The 13,621-nt window shown below is 40.6% G+C and overlaps 1 protein-coding gene and 1 long non-coding RNA gene across 3 annotated transcripts in view; one reads left to right on the top strand and one right to left on the bottom strand.

Annotated features, from left to right (window-relative positions):
- PLCB2 (phospholipase C beta 2) overlaps positions 1–13,621 on the top strand; it is an 82,509-nt gene that overhangs the window by 47,677 nt on the left and 21,211 nt on the right. For both annotated transcript variants that reach the window (XM_020795775.3, XM_072986278.2), the window contains exons 18-22: positions 861–985; positions 2,233–2,387; positions 3,927–4,091; positions 10,726–10,825; positions 11,690–11,794. In XM_020795775.3, coding sequence (XP_020651434.3) covers positions 861–985; positions 2,233–2,387; positions 3,927–4,091; positions 10,726–10,825; positions 11,690–11,794 — 650 coding nt within the window. The remainder of the gene's footprint in view (positions 1–860; positions 986–2,232; positions 2,388–3,926; positions 4,092–10,725; positions 10,826–11,689; positions 11,795–13,621) is intronic.
- Positions 3,908–4,758, bottom strand: LOC140703190 (uncharacterized). The gene is made up of 2 exons (XR_012082563.2): positions 4,631–4,758; positions 3,908–4,056 (listed from the first exon to the last, which is right to left on the bottom strand). It is a non-coding gene; the product is annotated as an uncharacterized LOC140703190 (long non-coding RNA).

Raw genomic sequence — 13,621 nt, forward strand, 5'->3', positions numbered from 1 at the left:
TATGCCTATTTTGTGTTATATGGGCCTCTTTCTCTGTAGACCTTTGAAGTGTGGAGTACACACTGTCTCTTTGGGGTGCATTGAGGCCTGGACTGCACTTTATAATAGGGCTGGGGACCTGATGAATAAAGAACTTTAAGACAGGCAGGAATCTGGATAAGAGGTATATACATGTTTTGAAGTCACATGCACAGAATCACAAAATACTGGCCAGAGATCCTACTGGATATTTAAATGTATGCAAGAGGAATTGCAGGAATTGCTGTGGCTAACTGATGAGGTTCTGATCACATGTCAGCTGCACGCCTGATCACATGCTCTGGTTGCACACCTAGCATGCAGTTGGTACGTGCCCAACCCCTTGTCATGGCAAGTTCCACAATTTCTCTTGCGTGCAGAGAAATGTTTAATAGGATTTTGACCACTGTGGTTTTGGACTACAACTCCCAGAATTCCATAGCTAGCATAGCTGGTAGCCGTGCTGGGTTGTCGGATTCTGGGATTTGCAGTCCCAAAAAGATAACCTTTCTGATCTCTGCAGCAAACTAAATACATAACGTGTGCGATGGTGATCTTAATGTCATGTCCCCCAAAGAAGTGACTTCCATACAGGTACCTGCAGCATGTGGAGCATCCCCAGATGCTCTTAGTTCTTCTGTATTGAATACATAATTCCTTCATTTGCTACAGACTGAATTAAATGCAGGTAGCATATTAAGGAAGAGCATTTCTTCTGTCACCTGTAACCATTGCTCTCATTAGATGAAATGCAGTTATTGCTTTCCAGCAAAACTGATCCCGAGTGCTCCCCAGTCACACATACACAAATAATCTTTGGTTTCCTTATTAAGAAAACTCAGCTACAACAAGAGACAAATGAGCCGAATTTATCCCAAGGGCACCAGGATGGACTCTTCCAACTACATGCCTCAGATGTTTTGGAATGTTGGCTGCCAAATGGTGGCGTTAAATTTCCAGACAACAGGTAAGTTATACGCTATGCACTGTCTTTTAAATTCTGGGTTTGTGCTCAAAATTTTCATTAATGTTCTGACTCTTGTACACTTTGTATACATTTTGCTGCTTTCCTGTCTGGCTGCACTTTTCTTCCTCCTGACCTTTCTTCTTTTGCAGCCTTTAATCGTTTGTTTCCTTTAATAATTTTATTTTGTATTTTTTTTTTCTGTAGTAAATATTTTCCTGTCCCACCCCAAAATGGGAGTTATCGAAACACATTACTGTTAATGCGGACTCTTTCTTTACTTCTGTTTTGTGTATTATCCAGAAGGTAATATGCAGGATTGCAAAATCTGCTGTCCCAGAGACACAGAGGACTACCTACTTGTTTTATCTCAGAGCCCGGATGGTTAGCTGGGGGACTCATAGCAATGTCATTCTGGTACTACCATTGGGAGTGCTGTAATAGGAATTTCGGTGTCATACTGAGTGATATATTATTGTCATCACCTACATATCTTGCATTCAGCATGCTTTGTTTTGTGATTGGCCATCAGAAGGTTAGCACTGGGTTTAATTCACAAGTCTGATTGTTAAATATTTATGTCTTAAGTGATCCCCCCTATGGGTAGGAAAACCACAGAAGTTATACATAACATCTAGTTTGACTCTAAGGGACCAACGACATGGTTCAATATCACAAGACTTGCTTCACTTATAAAACGCGTGAATTCAAAGTATTTTTACTGTCTGCATGATGCAAAGGCTGATTGGACTCTTTCCAGCTCTTTTTGCTTCTAGCAGACTTCTACTTTTTCAAACTGGAAGGATTCAATGAGGCTTTCCCCCCATGGACATTCCTGTAAATGGGGGGGGGGGGGCATGTGTCTGTAAGTGGTGTTTTCAATGACATAAGCAATTGGGGCATGATTTCAAATCTCCCACTAAGGGAGCTTTGAAATGAACATATCTGTGCACACCCACATCACATTGGGATCCCCCAAGAAGTGCTTTGTATCTCTGGCAATAGAAGTTCAGATAGAAGGATCATAGAGAGAACCAAATCACTCAGATTAGGAACAGGGGGAAAGATGGCTGCTTTGCCTTAATGGGACTCCCCCCCCCATTCTTTCATATGCATGCATACACAGGTGCTAAGACACAGATATCTCTTGCTAGAGTGCAGTGAGGACTTAGATTACACTTGCATCTGTTATTTACGTATATATTCTTGGTAACAGACTCTCCTCCCTTTGTTGGGCTGTTCCCTCACAGATGTCCCCATGCAGCAGAACATGGCCCTCTTTGAATTCAACGGGCAGAGTGGCTATCTCCTCAAACATGCCTTCATGCGTCGCCCAGATAAACAATTTGATCCTTTCTCTGTAGATCGCATTGATGTGGTTGTGGCAAGCACACTCTCAATTACAGTAAGTAAGGGCCACCCAGTGCTTTCCATACTTGCAGCTCTTTCACAAGGATGTAACACTATGAACGCACACACCCCTGCAAGTGCATTTTTACTGAAGCTCTTGGTAGGGATCTTTGTAACAAAATGAATTCATAGTGCCCTGCTACAGGGTGGTATTCGCGGAAATTCGAGTTCTTTCAGTGATTAAATGTGGTGAGTGAATCACTCGAAAACGGGAAATTAACATCTGCTTCACTGAGTCATTGTGTCTTCAGCCAAGAAAGAAAGAAAGAAAACTTTATCACTTTATTTACTGATGGGAAACACACATTTGAAAGCTGTGCAGTGTAAAAACGGAATAAAATGTTTATATGTTCATTTTTAGTGCAAATACGGTGCTTAGCTTACATGTAAATTAAAACTGTCCACTGTACCTCACTCTTTTCTCAATTCCTTCTTATCACCACAATTAATGATTGCTTCAGACCCCCATCATCTGCCTGCCTGCCTGCCCGCCCGTCTGCCTGCCTGCTTGCCTGCCTTCTTTCTAGATAGTAGTAACATTACCACATTGCCAGTCTGATTTGGCTATATGATTATGTAACTATTCGAAGCCAATTCAGAGTGAAGGCAGTAGTTTCTTGGTCACATTAAACTCAATATGAACATACAAACTATTTTGTGTCCTTTTTTGTCATTATGCCCCTCAAAAGGGAGGGTGCCTGCTAGAGTGGGCAAAAGTGATCGCAAAAGGCATCGTTTTCTCCATCCCCATGAAGGGGGCTTCATGGATCCAAAGAGCGAGTGCCTCTCTGCCTTAGTCATGAGCCACCCTTGCCCAGTAATAGTGACACCTCATTGCACTTAACTGTCTGGCATATTGATAAAAAGCTTTCAGCAGACAAAGAACCTTAGTGATCCATAAAGCAGGATGGAAACACGTGGCCACTTGGATGTTGTCTGCAGCTCACTTAATTCCTAGCCAGTATTGCCAATGGAGAGAGATGATCAGTGTTCCAGTATCATTCCACATCTCACAACATCTGGAGGACTACATATTCCCAGAACTGCCAAAAAGAAGCAAGGGGTATATAGCAAGCATGCATTAAATAATAAGGAACGCATCTGAAGGAAGAAAACATATTGGCCAAAATCCTGTTGCAGAGATTATGCCTGTGGAAGGGCTCTCACGGGGTGAGGGATAGATTTTGGGTAATTAGAGACTTCCTACTTCTGTTCTGATCCTCATATGACATCATAGAATCGTTATAGGGTTGGAAGGGGCCTTGGAGGTCTTCTGGTCCAACCCCCTGCCCAAGACAGGAAACCTCATACCATCCCGGATCTCATACCTTGTATGCAAACTCTGGGAGGTCCAGGAAGGATGGAAGAAGCCTTTAATTATGGAAAATCTCCTCATTCCAGTGACATTACCCTTCCATAAGTGTAACAAACACAACAGAATTTTGTCCATTGGCCGAAAAAGAACTAGAAGCTAAATAAATTAGGTGAAACTATCAATTACATGTTGTACTGACCTTGCTTCCTTTATTCATAGATCATTTCTGGCCAGTTCCTCTCAGAACGTAGTGTGAGGTCCTATGTAGAAGTGGAGTTATTTGGGCTGCCAGGTGATCCCAAACGCAGGTACAGAACCAAGCTGACTCCAAATGCCAACTCAATCAACCCTGTATGGAAGGAGGATGCTTTTGTATTTGAAAAGGTACTAGCACTTAACCTAAAGTACTGCATGTCTCTGCCAACAGTAATACCTCTATTCATTCCATGCAGCTAGCAACTGAGATTAATTTCCTCTGCAAATCACCAGTAACATATTACTCTTTGTACATGGGTAAGTGTGATTTTTGTGTGTGTGTGTGTGTGTGTGTGTGTGTGTGTGCGTGCGCGTGCGTGTGTGTGTGTGTGTGTGTGTGTGTGTGTGTGTGAGAGAGAGAGAGAGAGAGAGAGAGAGAGAGAGAGATAAAGCAGGAGTCTTCAAGGAACCATAAGCCTTTTTTGTCAGTTTCTAAGGCATATTTAATACACTGATTGTTTTACAACCCTCTACTCCTTTCCTTGTTCCTACTAACCATTTAATTTGAAGAGGGGAATGGAAGCTGAGAGGGTGATGTTTATCTAAAAATCACTTACTAATTAATCCAAGCATGATTTTTAAAACATTAATATCTGGAAATGAAGTTCATTGTTTTTATTTTGATTAATCTCAAGATGTTTTATTTTACGTTTTTCCAGAACACTCACCTTGTAAATCACATGGTTTATAGGCATATACTGTTTAACTGCATTCGTTTGTTCGTTTAGTCATTTAGTCGTGTCCGACTCTTCGTAACCCCATGAACCAGAGCACGCCAAGCCCTCCTATCCTCCACTGCCTCCCGTAGTTGTGTCAATTTCATGTTGGTTGTTTCGATGACACTGTCCAGCCATCTCATCCTCTGTCGTCCCCTTCTCCTCTTGCCGTCACACTTTCCTAACATCAAGGTCTTTTCCAAGGAGTCTTCTCTTCTCATCAGATGGCCAAAGTACTGGAGCCTCAGCTTCAGGATCTGTCCTTCCAGTGAGCACTCAGGCTTGATTTCCTTTAGAATTGATAGGTTTGTTCTCCTTGCAGTCCAGGGGACTCTCAAGAGCCTCCTCCAGCACCACAGTTCAGAGGCATCAATTATTTGGCGGTCTGCTTTCTTTATGGTCCAGCTCTCACTTCCATATGTCACAACAGGAAAAACCATAGCTTTGGCTATTCGGACTTTGGTTGGCAAGGTGATGTCTCTGCTCTTTAAGATGCTGTCAAGGTTTGCCATTGCTTTCCTCCCAAGAAGCAGGCGTCTTTTAATTTTGTGGCTGCTGTCTCCATCTGCAGTGATCATCGAGCCCAAGAAAGTAAAATCTGTCACTGCCTCCATATCTTCCTCTTCTATTTCCCAGGAGGTGATGGGACCAGTGGCCATGTTCCTAGTTTTTTTGATGTTGAGTTTCAGGCCTTTTTTTGCACTCTTCTCTTTCACCCTCATTACAAGGTTCTTTAATTCCTCCTCACTTTCTGCCATCAGAGTGGTATCATCTGCATATTGGAGGTTGTTGATATTTCTTCCGGCAATCTTGATTCCAGCTTGGGATTCCTCCAGTCCAGCCTTCCGCATGATGTATTCTGCATATAAGTTAAATAAGCTGGGGGACAATATACAGCCTTGTCACACTCCTTTCCCAATTTTGAACCAATCTGTTGTTGCATATCCAGTTCTAACTGTTGCTTCCTGTCCCACATATAGGTTTCTCAGGAGATAGACAAGGTGGTCAGGCACTCCCATTTCTTTAAGGACTTGCCATAGTTTGTTGTGGTCCACACAGTCAAAGGCTTTTGCATAGTCAATGAAGCAGAAGTAGATATTTTTCTGGAACTCTCTGGTTTTCTCCATAATCCAGCGCATGTTAGCAATTTGGTCTCGAGTTCCTCTGCCCCTTCGAAAGCCAGCTTGTACTTCTTTAACTGCATTATGAGGGCTAAATCCAAAGTTAGTCCCCTTAAAGCAGACCCACGGAAATCAGTGGACCTCAGTAGTGTCAGATTAGAGGTTCTAACACTCATCTGCAGCTTTCACACACAGCCTGTTGAAAGACAAACTTTAAGGGATAAGAAAAGGCTATGCAGCCTCCCCACACCTGACATTCCTCTCCACGTAGGTGCACTTTAAAATTAAAATTCATCTGGATATCGTTTTCTAAATTATTTAACCCCCGTCTGAGCAAGACCTACATTATATATTACAAAGATGTTTGTTTTTATCCTTCCATTTCTGAATAGAATGTCAAATCTGCCAAGCTGATTGTTTTTATGTACTATATTTCATATACAATAAAACAATCACTCCAAAAATATAAAAACTTGTGATTATCAAAAATAAATAAGTGAGAAAAGGGCATTTTAGTCATTCTAAGATACAAAGAATAAAATTAATAGCCTTAAGTAGTTGTAACACCGACAAACAGCAAAGATACGAAAGCAAAGTTCTGCCCAAAAGAATTAAACCACTCAGCATAAATACTTTGTTGTCCACGTTGTTTTTTCTCTTTCTCTCCTATACCATTCTTTGTCTAATTTAGCTACTTGCATACAATTTTATAATCAGTACCATCCATAATATTTGTTTTGTGTGTATTTATATTATTTTTTTAACCAATTGCTGTTGTTCTGTACCTAAAAATTAAACATTTTAGTACTCCCAAACATCTTCAGCCTATTGCCCAGGTACTAAGCATCCAAGTGGCATCAATACTAGAAACATGCATATTTATTTTGACGTGTCATCAAAGAGGAGCTTACTAGGATAATTTCCAAAACATATGCAAAATGATTATCCTACCACAATGAGCAGAAGAACCATACAGTATTTCTATTTGTTCTACTGGGGCTAGTAAGGGACATTGTATGCTTTCTCTGCCAATGGGCCTAAAGGATAACTCCTTGTCAAAATGTTCTAGCAGCTGCAGCTGAACTTTTTAACAAAGATTCCGATCGTTCACCATCTTTGCTCAGAGGCTGAAAGTAAAAAAAATCACATGTTCTTGCTTATAATTGCCAGTAAAAGGCAAACAGCTTGTGCAAAGGAATGAAGCAATCAATTTTCAGTGCTTCACACAAATCAGATCTTATTAACATTAACAGCAGTACTAATTTCTTCATTTTGTTCCGCATCTATTGGAGACTGAAGATCATAATACCTATATAGACTTTGGATAAATCAGCACTAAATAGTGAAAGTGGGCTGCATCCATTCACCTGCATTCATTCTAGTAAAGTCTGCTTTAGGTAGGATTAACAGTGGGACTAGTCGTAGCTTCATTGTTCTATATAAGAATTTGAAAGTATTTACATAGTATTTACAGGTCCAGTGTTTAGCTAGTATTGTGGAGAAACATCCTTCCCAAAATTCGGATTACAGGAAAATGCTGTATATCATTAGACATTTTGTTGGTTATTTCCAACAACCAGAATCAGCTCTCTGTGCTTTCAGGCTGAAGCATTTCCCAGCCCTATCTGGAAATGCTGGGAATTGAACCAATGACCTACACACAGAGCAGATGTTCTTCCTCCAAGTAACCATTCCTCGGCTAACTGATTGGAATGAGATCTTAGCAATTTATTTCTGGAGTGTGTAAAAGCAAAGGCACTTGGCAGTTCAGGCAGGCTAAAGGTACATAGCCGCCTAGAGTGGTTGAAATGACTAGATAGGCGGGGTATAAATACAATAAATAAATAAAAATAAAAAATTAATACATCCATGCTAGACAGTTATTTTCCCAGTTCAGCTGCTCCTGATATCCAAAACTCCAGCGATGTCTCAACTCCAGTAGTAAGAGAGAGAGAATATATGGCATCTTTCTCCTCATTGGAAACCTGAAATAGCTCACAACAATTAAAACTGTATGATGATCATTTAAAAATGCTCTAGAAACTATATTAAAACAATTAAACATTTATCTACTGGTAGCAGGTACATCTTTGTTCTCCATGGCTATTTGTTCTGATACCACAGAACTCTCTTGATGATCTGATCATTTTAAAATGATGGTGGGCCTGCCAAATAATGACAGAAGCAACTGTATGTAAATTTCCATATAGTTAGCACCATTAATTGATTGTTCCTGCAGCCTTTGTAATTTCAGAAGTCTGTAACTTAATATTTGGCAAGCTACCCTTATGCTAGTACTGTTATTGTTATGACTAGTTTTCACAGAGCTTAGAACTGCCTTCGGTCCCTTTTGGCAAGAAATCTCGGATAGAAGTATTTTAAATACTGTAAATAAATAAAATTAAATAGAGCATTTGTCCTCTGAAGATGCCAGCCACAGAGACTGGTGAAACATTAGGAAGAACAACCTTCAGAACACGGCCAAAGAGCCCGAAAAACCCACAACAACCATCAGATCCTGGCCATGAAAGCCGTCGAGAATACAATGTTCTATATTATTAAGCATTTGATGTGTTGGGATCTGGTCACCCTAAAATCCTGAAACACTAGACGATTGTGAACTTTAAAAACTACAATCACTGAAAGGGTGCATTATAGGACTTACAAATGCTGGTTCATGTTTACCCACTGTAATATAAACATGTTCCTTTTCTATTATGCTATAGTGTATTCCTGCATTGAGCAGGGGATTGGACTTCGAGGCCTAGCAGGCCCCTTCCAACTTCACATCTCTATGATTCTGTAATATAAAACATTATATAGTAGCAGAAACACATTCAGCTGTGAGGATGTTAATTTTTTTTTTTTGGATCTTTTTTTTTATTATTTAGGAACAGGGATAGAGGGTACAAAAAGAAAGAGGGGATAGGAAAGGAAAAAAGGTTTTGGGGGATAGGAGAGCATAAAGTATAACATCATCCAATCAATTCATATTACTAATACATATCAACTTTTTTTCTTTTTCACAGTTTGATTACCCTCCTGCTTTTATCTTATCATTTAATTTTAATTTTATTCTATGTTATTCCAACATTGTCTGGTAGCTGCTGCCATTTATACAATACATCCCATCGTTCAGTTTCTTTTTGAATTGAACAGTCTTTCAGCCCATCTGACAGAATATCCATTTTTTTCACTTCCCATATTTTCACCATAAAATTATCTGGTTTCAGTATCTCTGCCTCCTTAAGATTTTTGTCATAATGCTTTTTAATTTTGGAAGCTGCATGGGTCACTGGATAACTCTCTACTGCATTCATATTACCTGGTGTCATGTCTAATACAGACGATTCTAAAGTCTGTACAACTTCATTTAAGTTTTGTTTGGCATCTACTGTCCCCTCTTTCGTCCCTTTCATCAAATCTTCTATTTTGCTAAGACCTGCATTCACTTGCTGGAACCCTGATAATATTAGCCTTTGTATATTAATCTGCCATTCCTTTTCTATTTCTTGCACCACTATTCCAGAACTTTGGGATTGAACAGACCAAGTCTCCATTTGTTCTTTTGAATTTTTGGGGTCCATCTCAGGCTTTGGGGTTTGTATAAATACCACAATAATCACCCCCTAGAAATCCTTCCACAGTTTCCACAATTTTATCAACAATTCAAACCCCTCATCATAAACCTCCCCTTAGATCTCCCTCCAATCTTTGTCCAAATATTGTAGTATAAAAATCAACTTTTAGCCCAGCAAATACAATATCAATTAGAACCGTGACGCAGTTATTTCTTCTTCTCCTGAGTTCAGCAAGCTTCTATTATTAAACTCACACGCGGTCACAAACAAAACAACAGTCACAGAGTCTCAAACTGTCCAGTAGATTGTCCTTGGAGCTCGTCTTGTGATCTTCATTAACCCCTTAATGCTCCTTAGTCCAGTCGGCCACGTCAGCTCCTTCTCCCGAAAACCACCAGATTCTATTATTTATAGTTCACAAAGTCCAGAGAAGGCAAAGAGTAACGTATCCTAGCCACACTGCATCCACCGAAGTCTCTTAAATCCAGTCAGACGGTATTGCTGTCTGGGATTCTTCTCCAGAAACATAAGATTTATTTTTCCATCTCAGACTCTCAGCTTTAGAATCAGCCTGGTGTTTTAATAGTTCACTTGGAGAAGCTTAGTTTCGCTTTTGAGTCAGACTGATAAGATAAACTCGCCGCTGCATTTATTCTTTCAGCCAAATATTTTCATTCTTATTTCAGCTTAATGAGGCTGTTTCATAAATCAGAGGCTTCGGCTTACTTACTTGTTATATATTTTTAGTTTATATTGATTGCTCTCCTCTCCCCCGGTAAAGGGTTCCTCGCGGCTCAGTGCCAAAAAATGGCGCCCGCTCCAGTCCGTGCACGGTGATTTCTTCAGAAGAAAAAAGTCTGGGTCTGCCTCCCTTTCTTCTCCTTCTGCTGCTCACCATCTGCTTCAGAGAGACTTCTTCTAGACTCTCCTTTGATCCCCATTTCAAAAGGGGGATCCCGGACCGAAGGGTTCCAGCTTTTTCCAGAGAGCTCCTCTCTGGAGTTGCTGGCAGCACCGCAACAAAGCCCCGCCTCAGCTGTGAGGATGTTAATTTTCAGTGACCTTGCTTGTTAGAGAGCTGACTAATAGTTTTGGAATTATTATAGCAAACTATTGCTCAATCTTCAATTTTAAAACCACTTTCATTCTCAGAGCTACTTTTTCTACACCCCTCCTTAATTATTTTGACTATACAAACAAAATTTCAAACACTGACACAAGTCTTTTCTTCGTTTTTGTTCATATTCTAATAGAATATGTAATAGAAGTGTGTGAGGTTTATTTATTTATGTAGTAATTCAAGCTAAGACCTCTGAATTTTCCATCATCTGATTTTTCGTGGCAGATTTTGATGCCAGAACTGGCTTCGCTCAGAATTGTAGCTTTAGAAGAAGGAGGAAAATTCATTGGTCACCGTGTAATTCCCATCACAGCTGTATGCACTGGTGAGAATCAACCTTATTTGTAGCTACTGAAAAGTGACTGATTGACTTTGTACACTAAATCATTTGTGTAAATTATATGTAAATGTCCTGGACTTGGTGTAGAATTATTTAATCCATTGTATAATTATTTATTTCAAATTGTAACTACTGAGTTCTCTGAAATCATTATTGCTATTTATTATGCATCTTTTATACGTTGCTGCAAGTCACTTTGAGCATGGTTTTTCCACAGAAAGGCAGCACACAAATGAACACTGATGATTCGCTTGACTAATGATTTTACATAATTATTTAACTGCAGAGTTAAATAATAATAAAACCCAAGCATTATAACTTCCAACTCACTGGCATTTTTCAGTGTCCAAACGCTTAGTGACGTCTCATCAAAGTTGATTTCCCACACTGCTTTTACATAAAATTGATAGTTTTACAAAATAGGTGAGAATGGGATACTAAAGAACCTCCACCTGTGTTATTCTTTTGGTGCAAGTAGACGGTACATTCTGTGTCGACACCGACACTTCTCTGCATATGCAGTACAGACTGGCAGTGGGTACAGCATGATGACAGCATGGATTAATGCACCAGGCTGCATATTAGGACCCATTAAACATATTTGGTCTCAAAGAATGAACCATGGGAGAAGTATGCAGCTGGGTTAGCAGCCAATAGCACAAATGGCAACGGACATTTCCACTTAGGTCTTGGTTATTACTAAGCAGTGAGTTTTGCTACACCTTGTGTCATGCTAGGGCTGTTTTAGATCAACTTCACCATTTTCCAAAACAGTTCCGCGGTATGCTTATATCTGCCACCTGTTTGCAATACATTTTTCTACTGGGACACACATACTTTCTATTTTAGGTTATCACCACGTTTGCCTTCGTAGCGAGAGCAACATGCCACTTACGATGCCCTCGCTCTTTGTCTATGTGGAGATGAAAGACTACGTTCCTGATTCATGGGCAGGTAGGCCTGAAAGATGAATGCATCTATGCTTCTGTTGCAGGAGGGTGTAAGGGTGGGCATCTCATTCTAGGTGAAGTAAGGATAATCCACTGAAGCATAAATGTGAAGTGATTTAAACCAAACACTGCATGAAGCTTTATGAGTCAGATGTGACAATGATGGATAGCTGTCATTTAATATACTAACAGTATTTTTTGTTAAAGTTGTTCTCAAAAGCTGCTTGAGGTATGTCAGTGATAATTCATTTTGTAGCACCCATCTAATTTGACATACATACTTGCATCAGTCACAGCTGTGTGCGCATGTCACTTTCAGATAATTAGCAATTGTACCAAACAACTATTGGGTAGAATGGACAAAGGGCAGCTAAGACTAAAACTAACCCCATTTATAGCTGTAACTGCTTGTTGAAGGAAACGTGTGGCCCTTCTAAGACTGTTGGACTATAACTCCCATCATCCCTCAATATTGGTTACACTGCCTGGGGCTGATGGGAGTTGTAGTTGAATCACATCTAGAGGGCCTCCACATGCTCCATTCCTGGCTTCTTATAGGGCCTGTTAAAAGGTTCATTGACACACATATATCATATCAGAGCTAATAGATTGTTGTTAAGTGGGTTACATTCTGGAACAAAGTCATCCCCCACCCCACTCCCGTAACAGCCATGGCTGCCATTTACTACTTTTCATAGAAACAGGGACAAATAACTAGAAGCCTCTGTGCTGCAAGGTTGGAAGACCAGCAGTCATAAGATCGAATCTACGCAACGGAGTGAGCTCCCGTCGCTTGTCCCAGATCTTGCCAACCTAGCAGTTTGAAAGCATGTAAAAATGTGAGTAGATAAATAGGTACCACTACGGTGGGAAGGTAACGGCGTTCCGTGTCTAGTTGCGCTGGCCACGTGACCACGGAAACTGTCTTTGGACAAACGCAGGCTCTATGGCTTGGAAATGGGAATGAGCACCGCCCCTAGAGTCGGACACCACAGGACTAAACGTCAAGGGGAACCTTCACCTTTACCTTTTTACCTGCCTGTTACTGTTGCTTACCTGAGCAGACAAAGGCTCACATGTGGGCTCACTGTGTACTTTTGCTTCTCACTGCCTTTGTTTCTAGTAGAGGCTTTGTGCAATGATGGGAAATGGGGAGACATAAAAGCGGGGGGGGGGGGAGAGATAGCCAGAAAATGCGAACACAGATGCACTGCTTTGAGCTGGATTAAGTGCTACTTTAGGCCTTCAGACTGCAGATTCTCTCCTGAAACAGGTGCTCTTCCTTGCCCCACTCCTCATTCTCCATCTCCCCAACCATTTGCTCTTAATCCTTCTTGGGCAAGTGCAGCAGGGCTGAGTAGAGAGAGAGAGACAGGGAGTGAGGGAGAATCCTTAGTATCTGTGGTTTAGGCAGGCAGCTTACTGGACTGCTAATGCACGTAGACCTAGTTGAAATGAATTGCCAAAGAGCCAGTGCCACTTATTAAGTCTGGATTTGGTTTCTCACACAAAAGGCCAAAATGGGAATGCCATCTTTGGGATACATGAAATCTGCAAAGCCCACAAAAATATCAATGTCTAGAGTTATAACAGGCTCGCAATGGCTTAGTAGCTCATTAGAAGGATGCATGAGCAAGACACTCCACATTGGTTGGTCAAAGTATCTGGTTTTATTCAAGGTATACTGCCTTTGAACATGGAAGCTTCATTTAGGAAGGCCTGGTAAAATTCCTCCAGAAAATCTGACACTCAAGCAGTGCACTGGATATACTAAGGGAACTGCCAAATTCATGGTTTTCTGTTGAAAGGCATTTTGTTATGACAGTTTAAT

Source organism: Pogona vitticeps, chromosome 1, assembly GCF_051106095.1.
Source record: "Pogona vitticeps strain Pit_001003342236 chromosome 1, PviZW2.1, whole genome shotgun sequence".
NCBI lineage: Eukaryota > Metazoa > Chordata > Lepidosauria > Squamata > Agamidae > Pogona > Pogona vitticeps.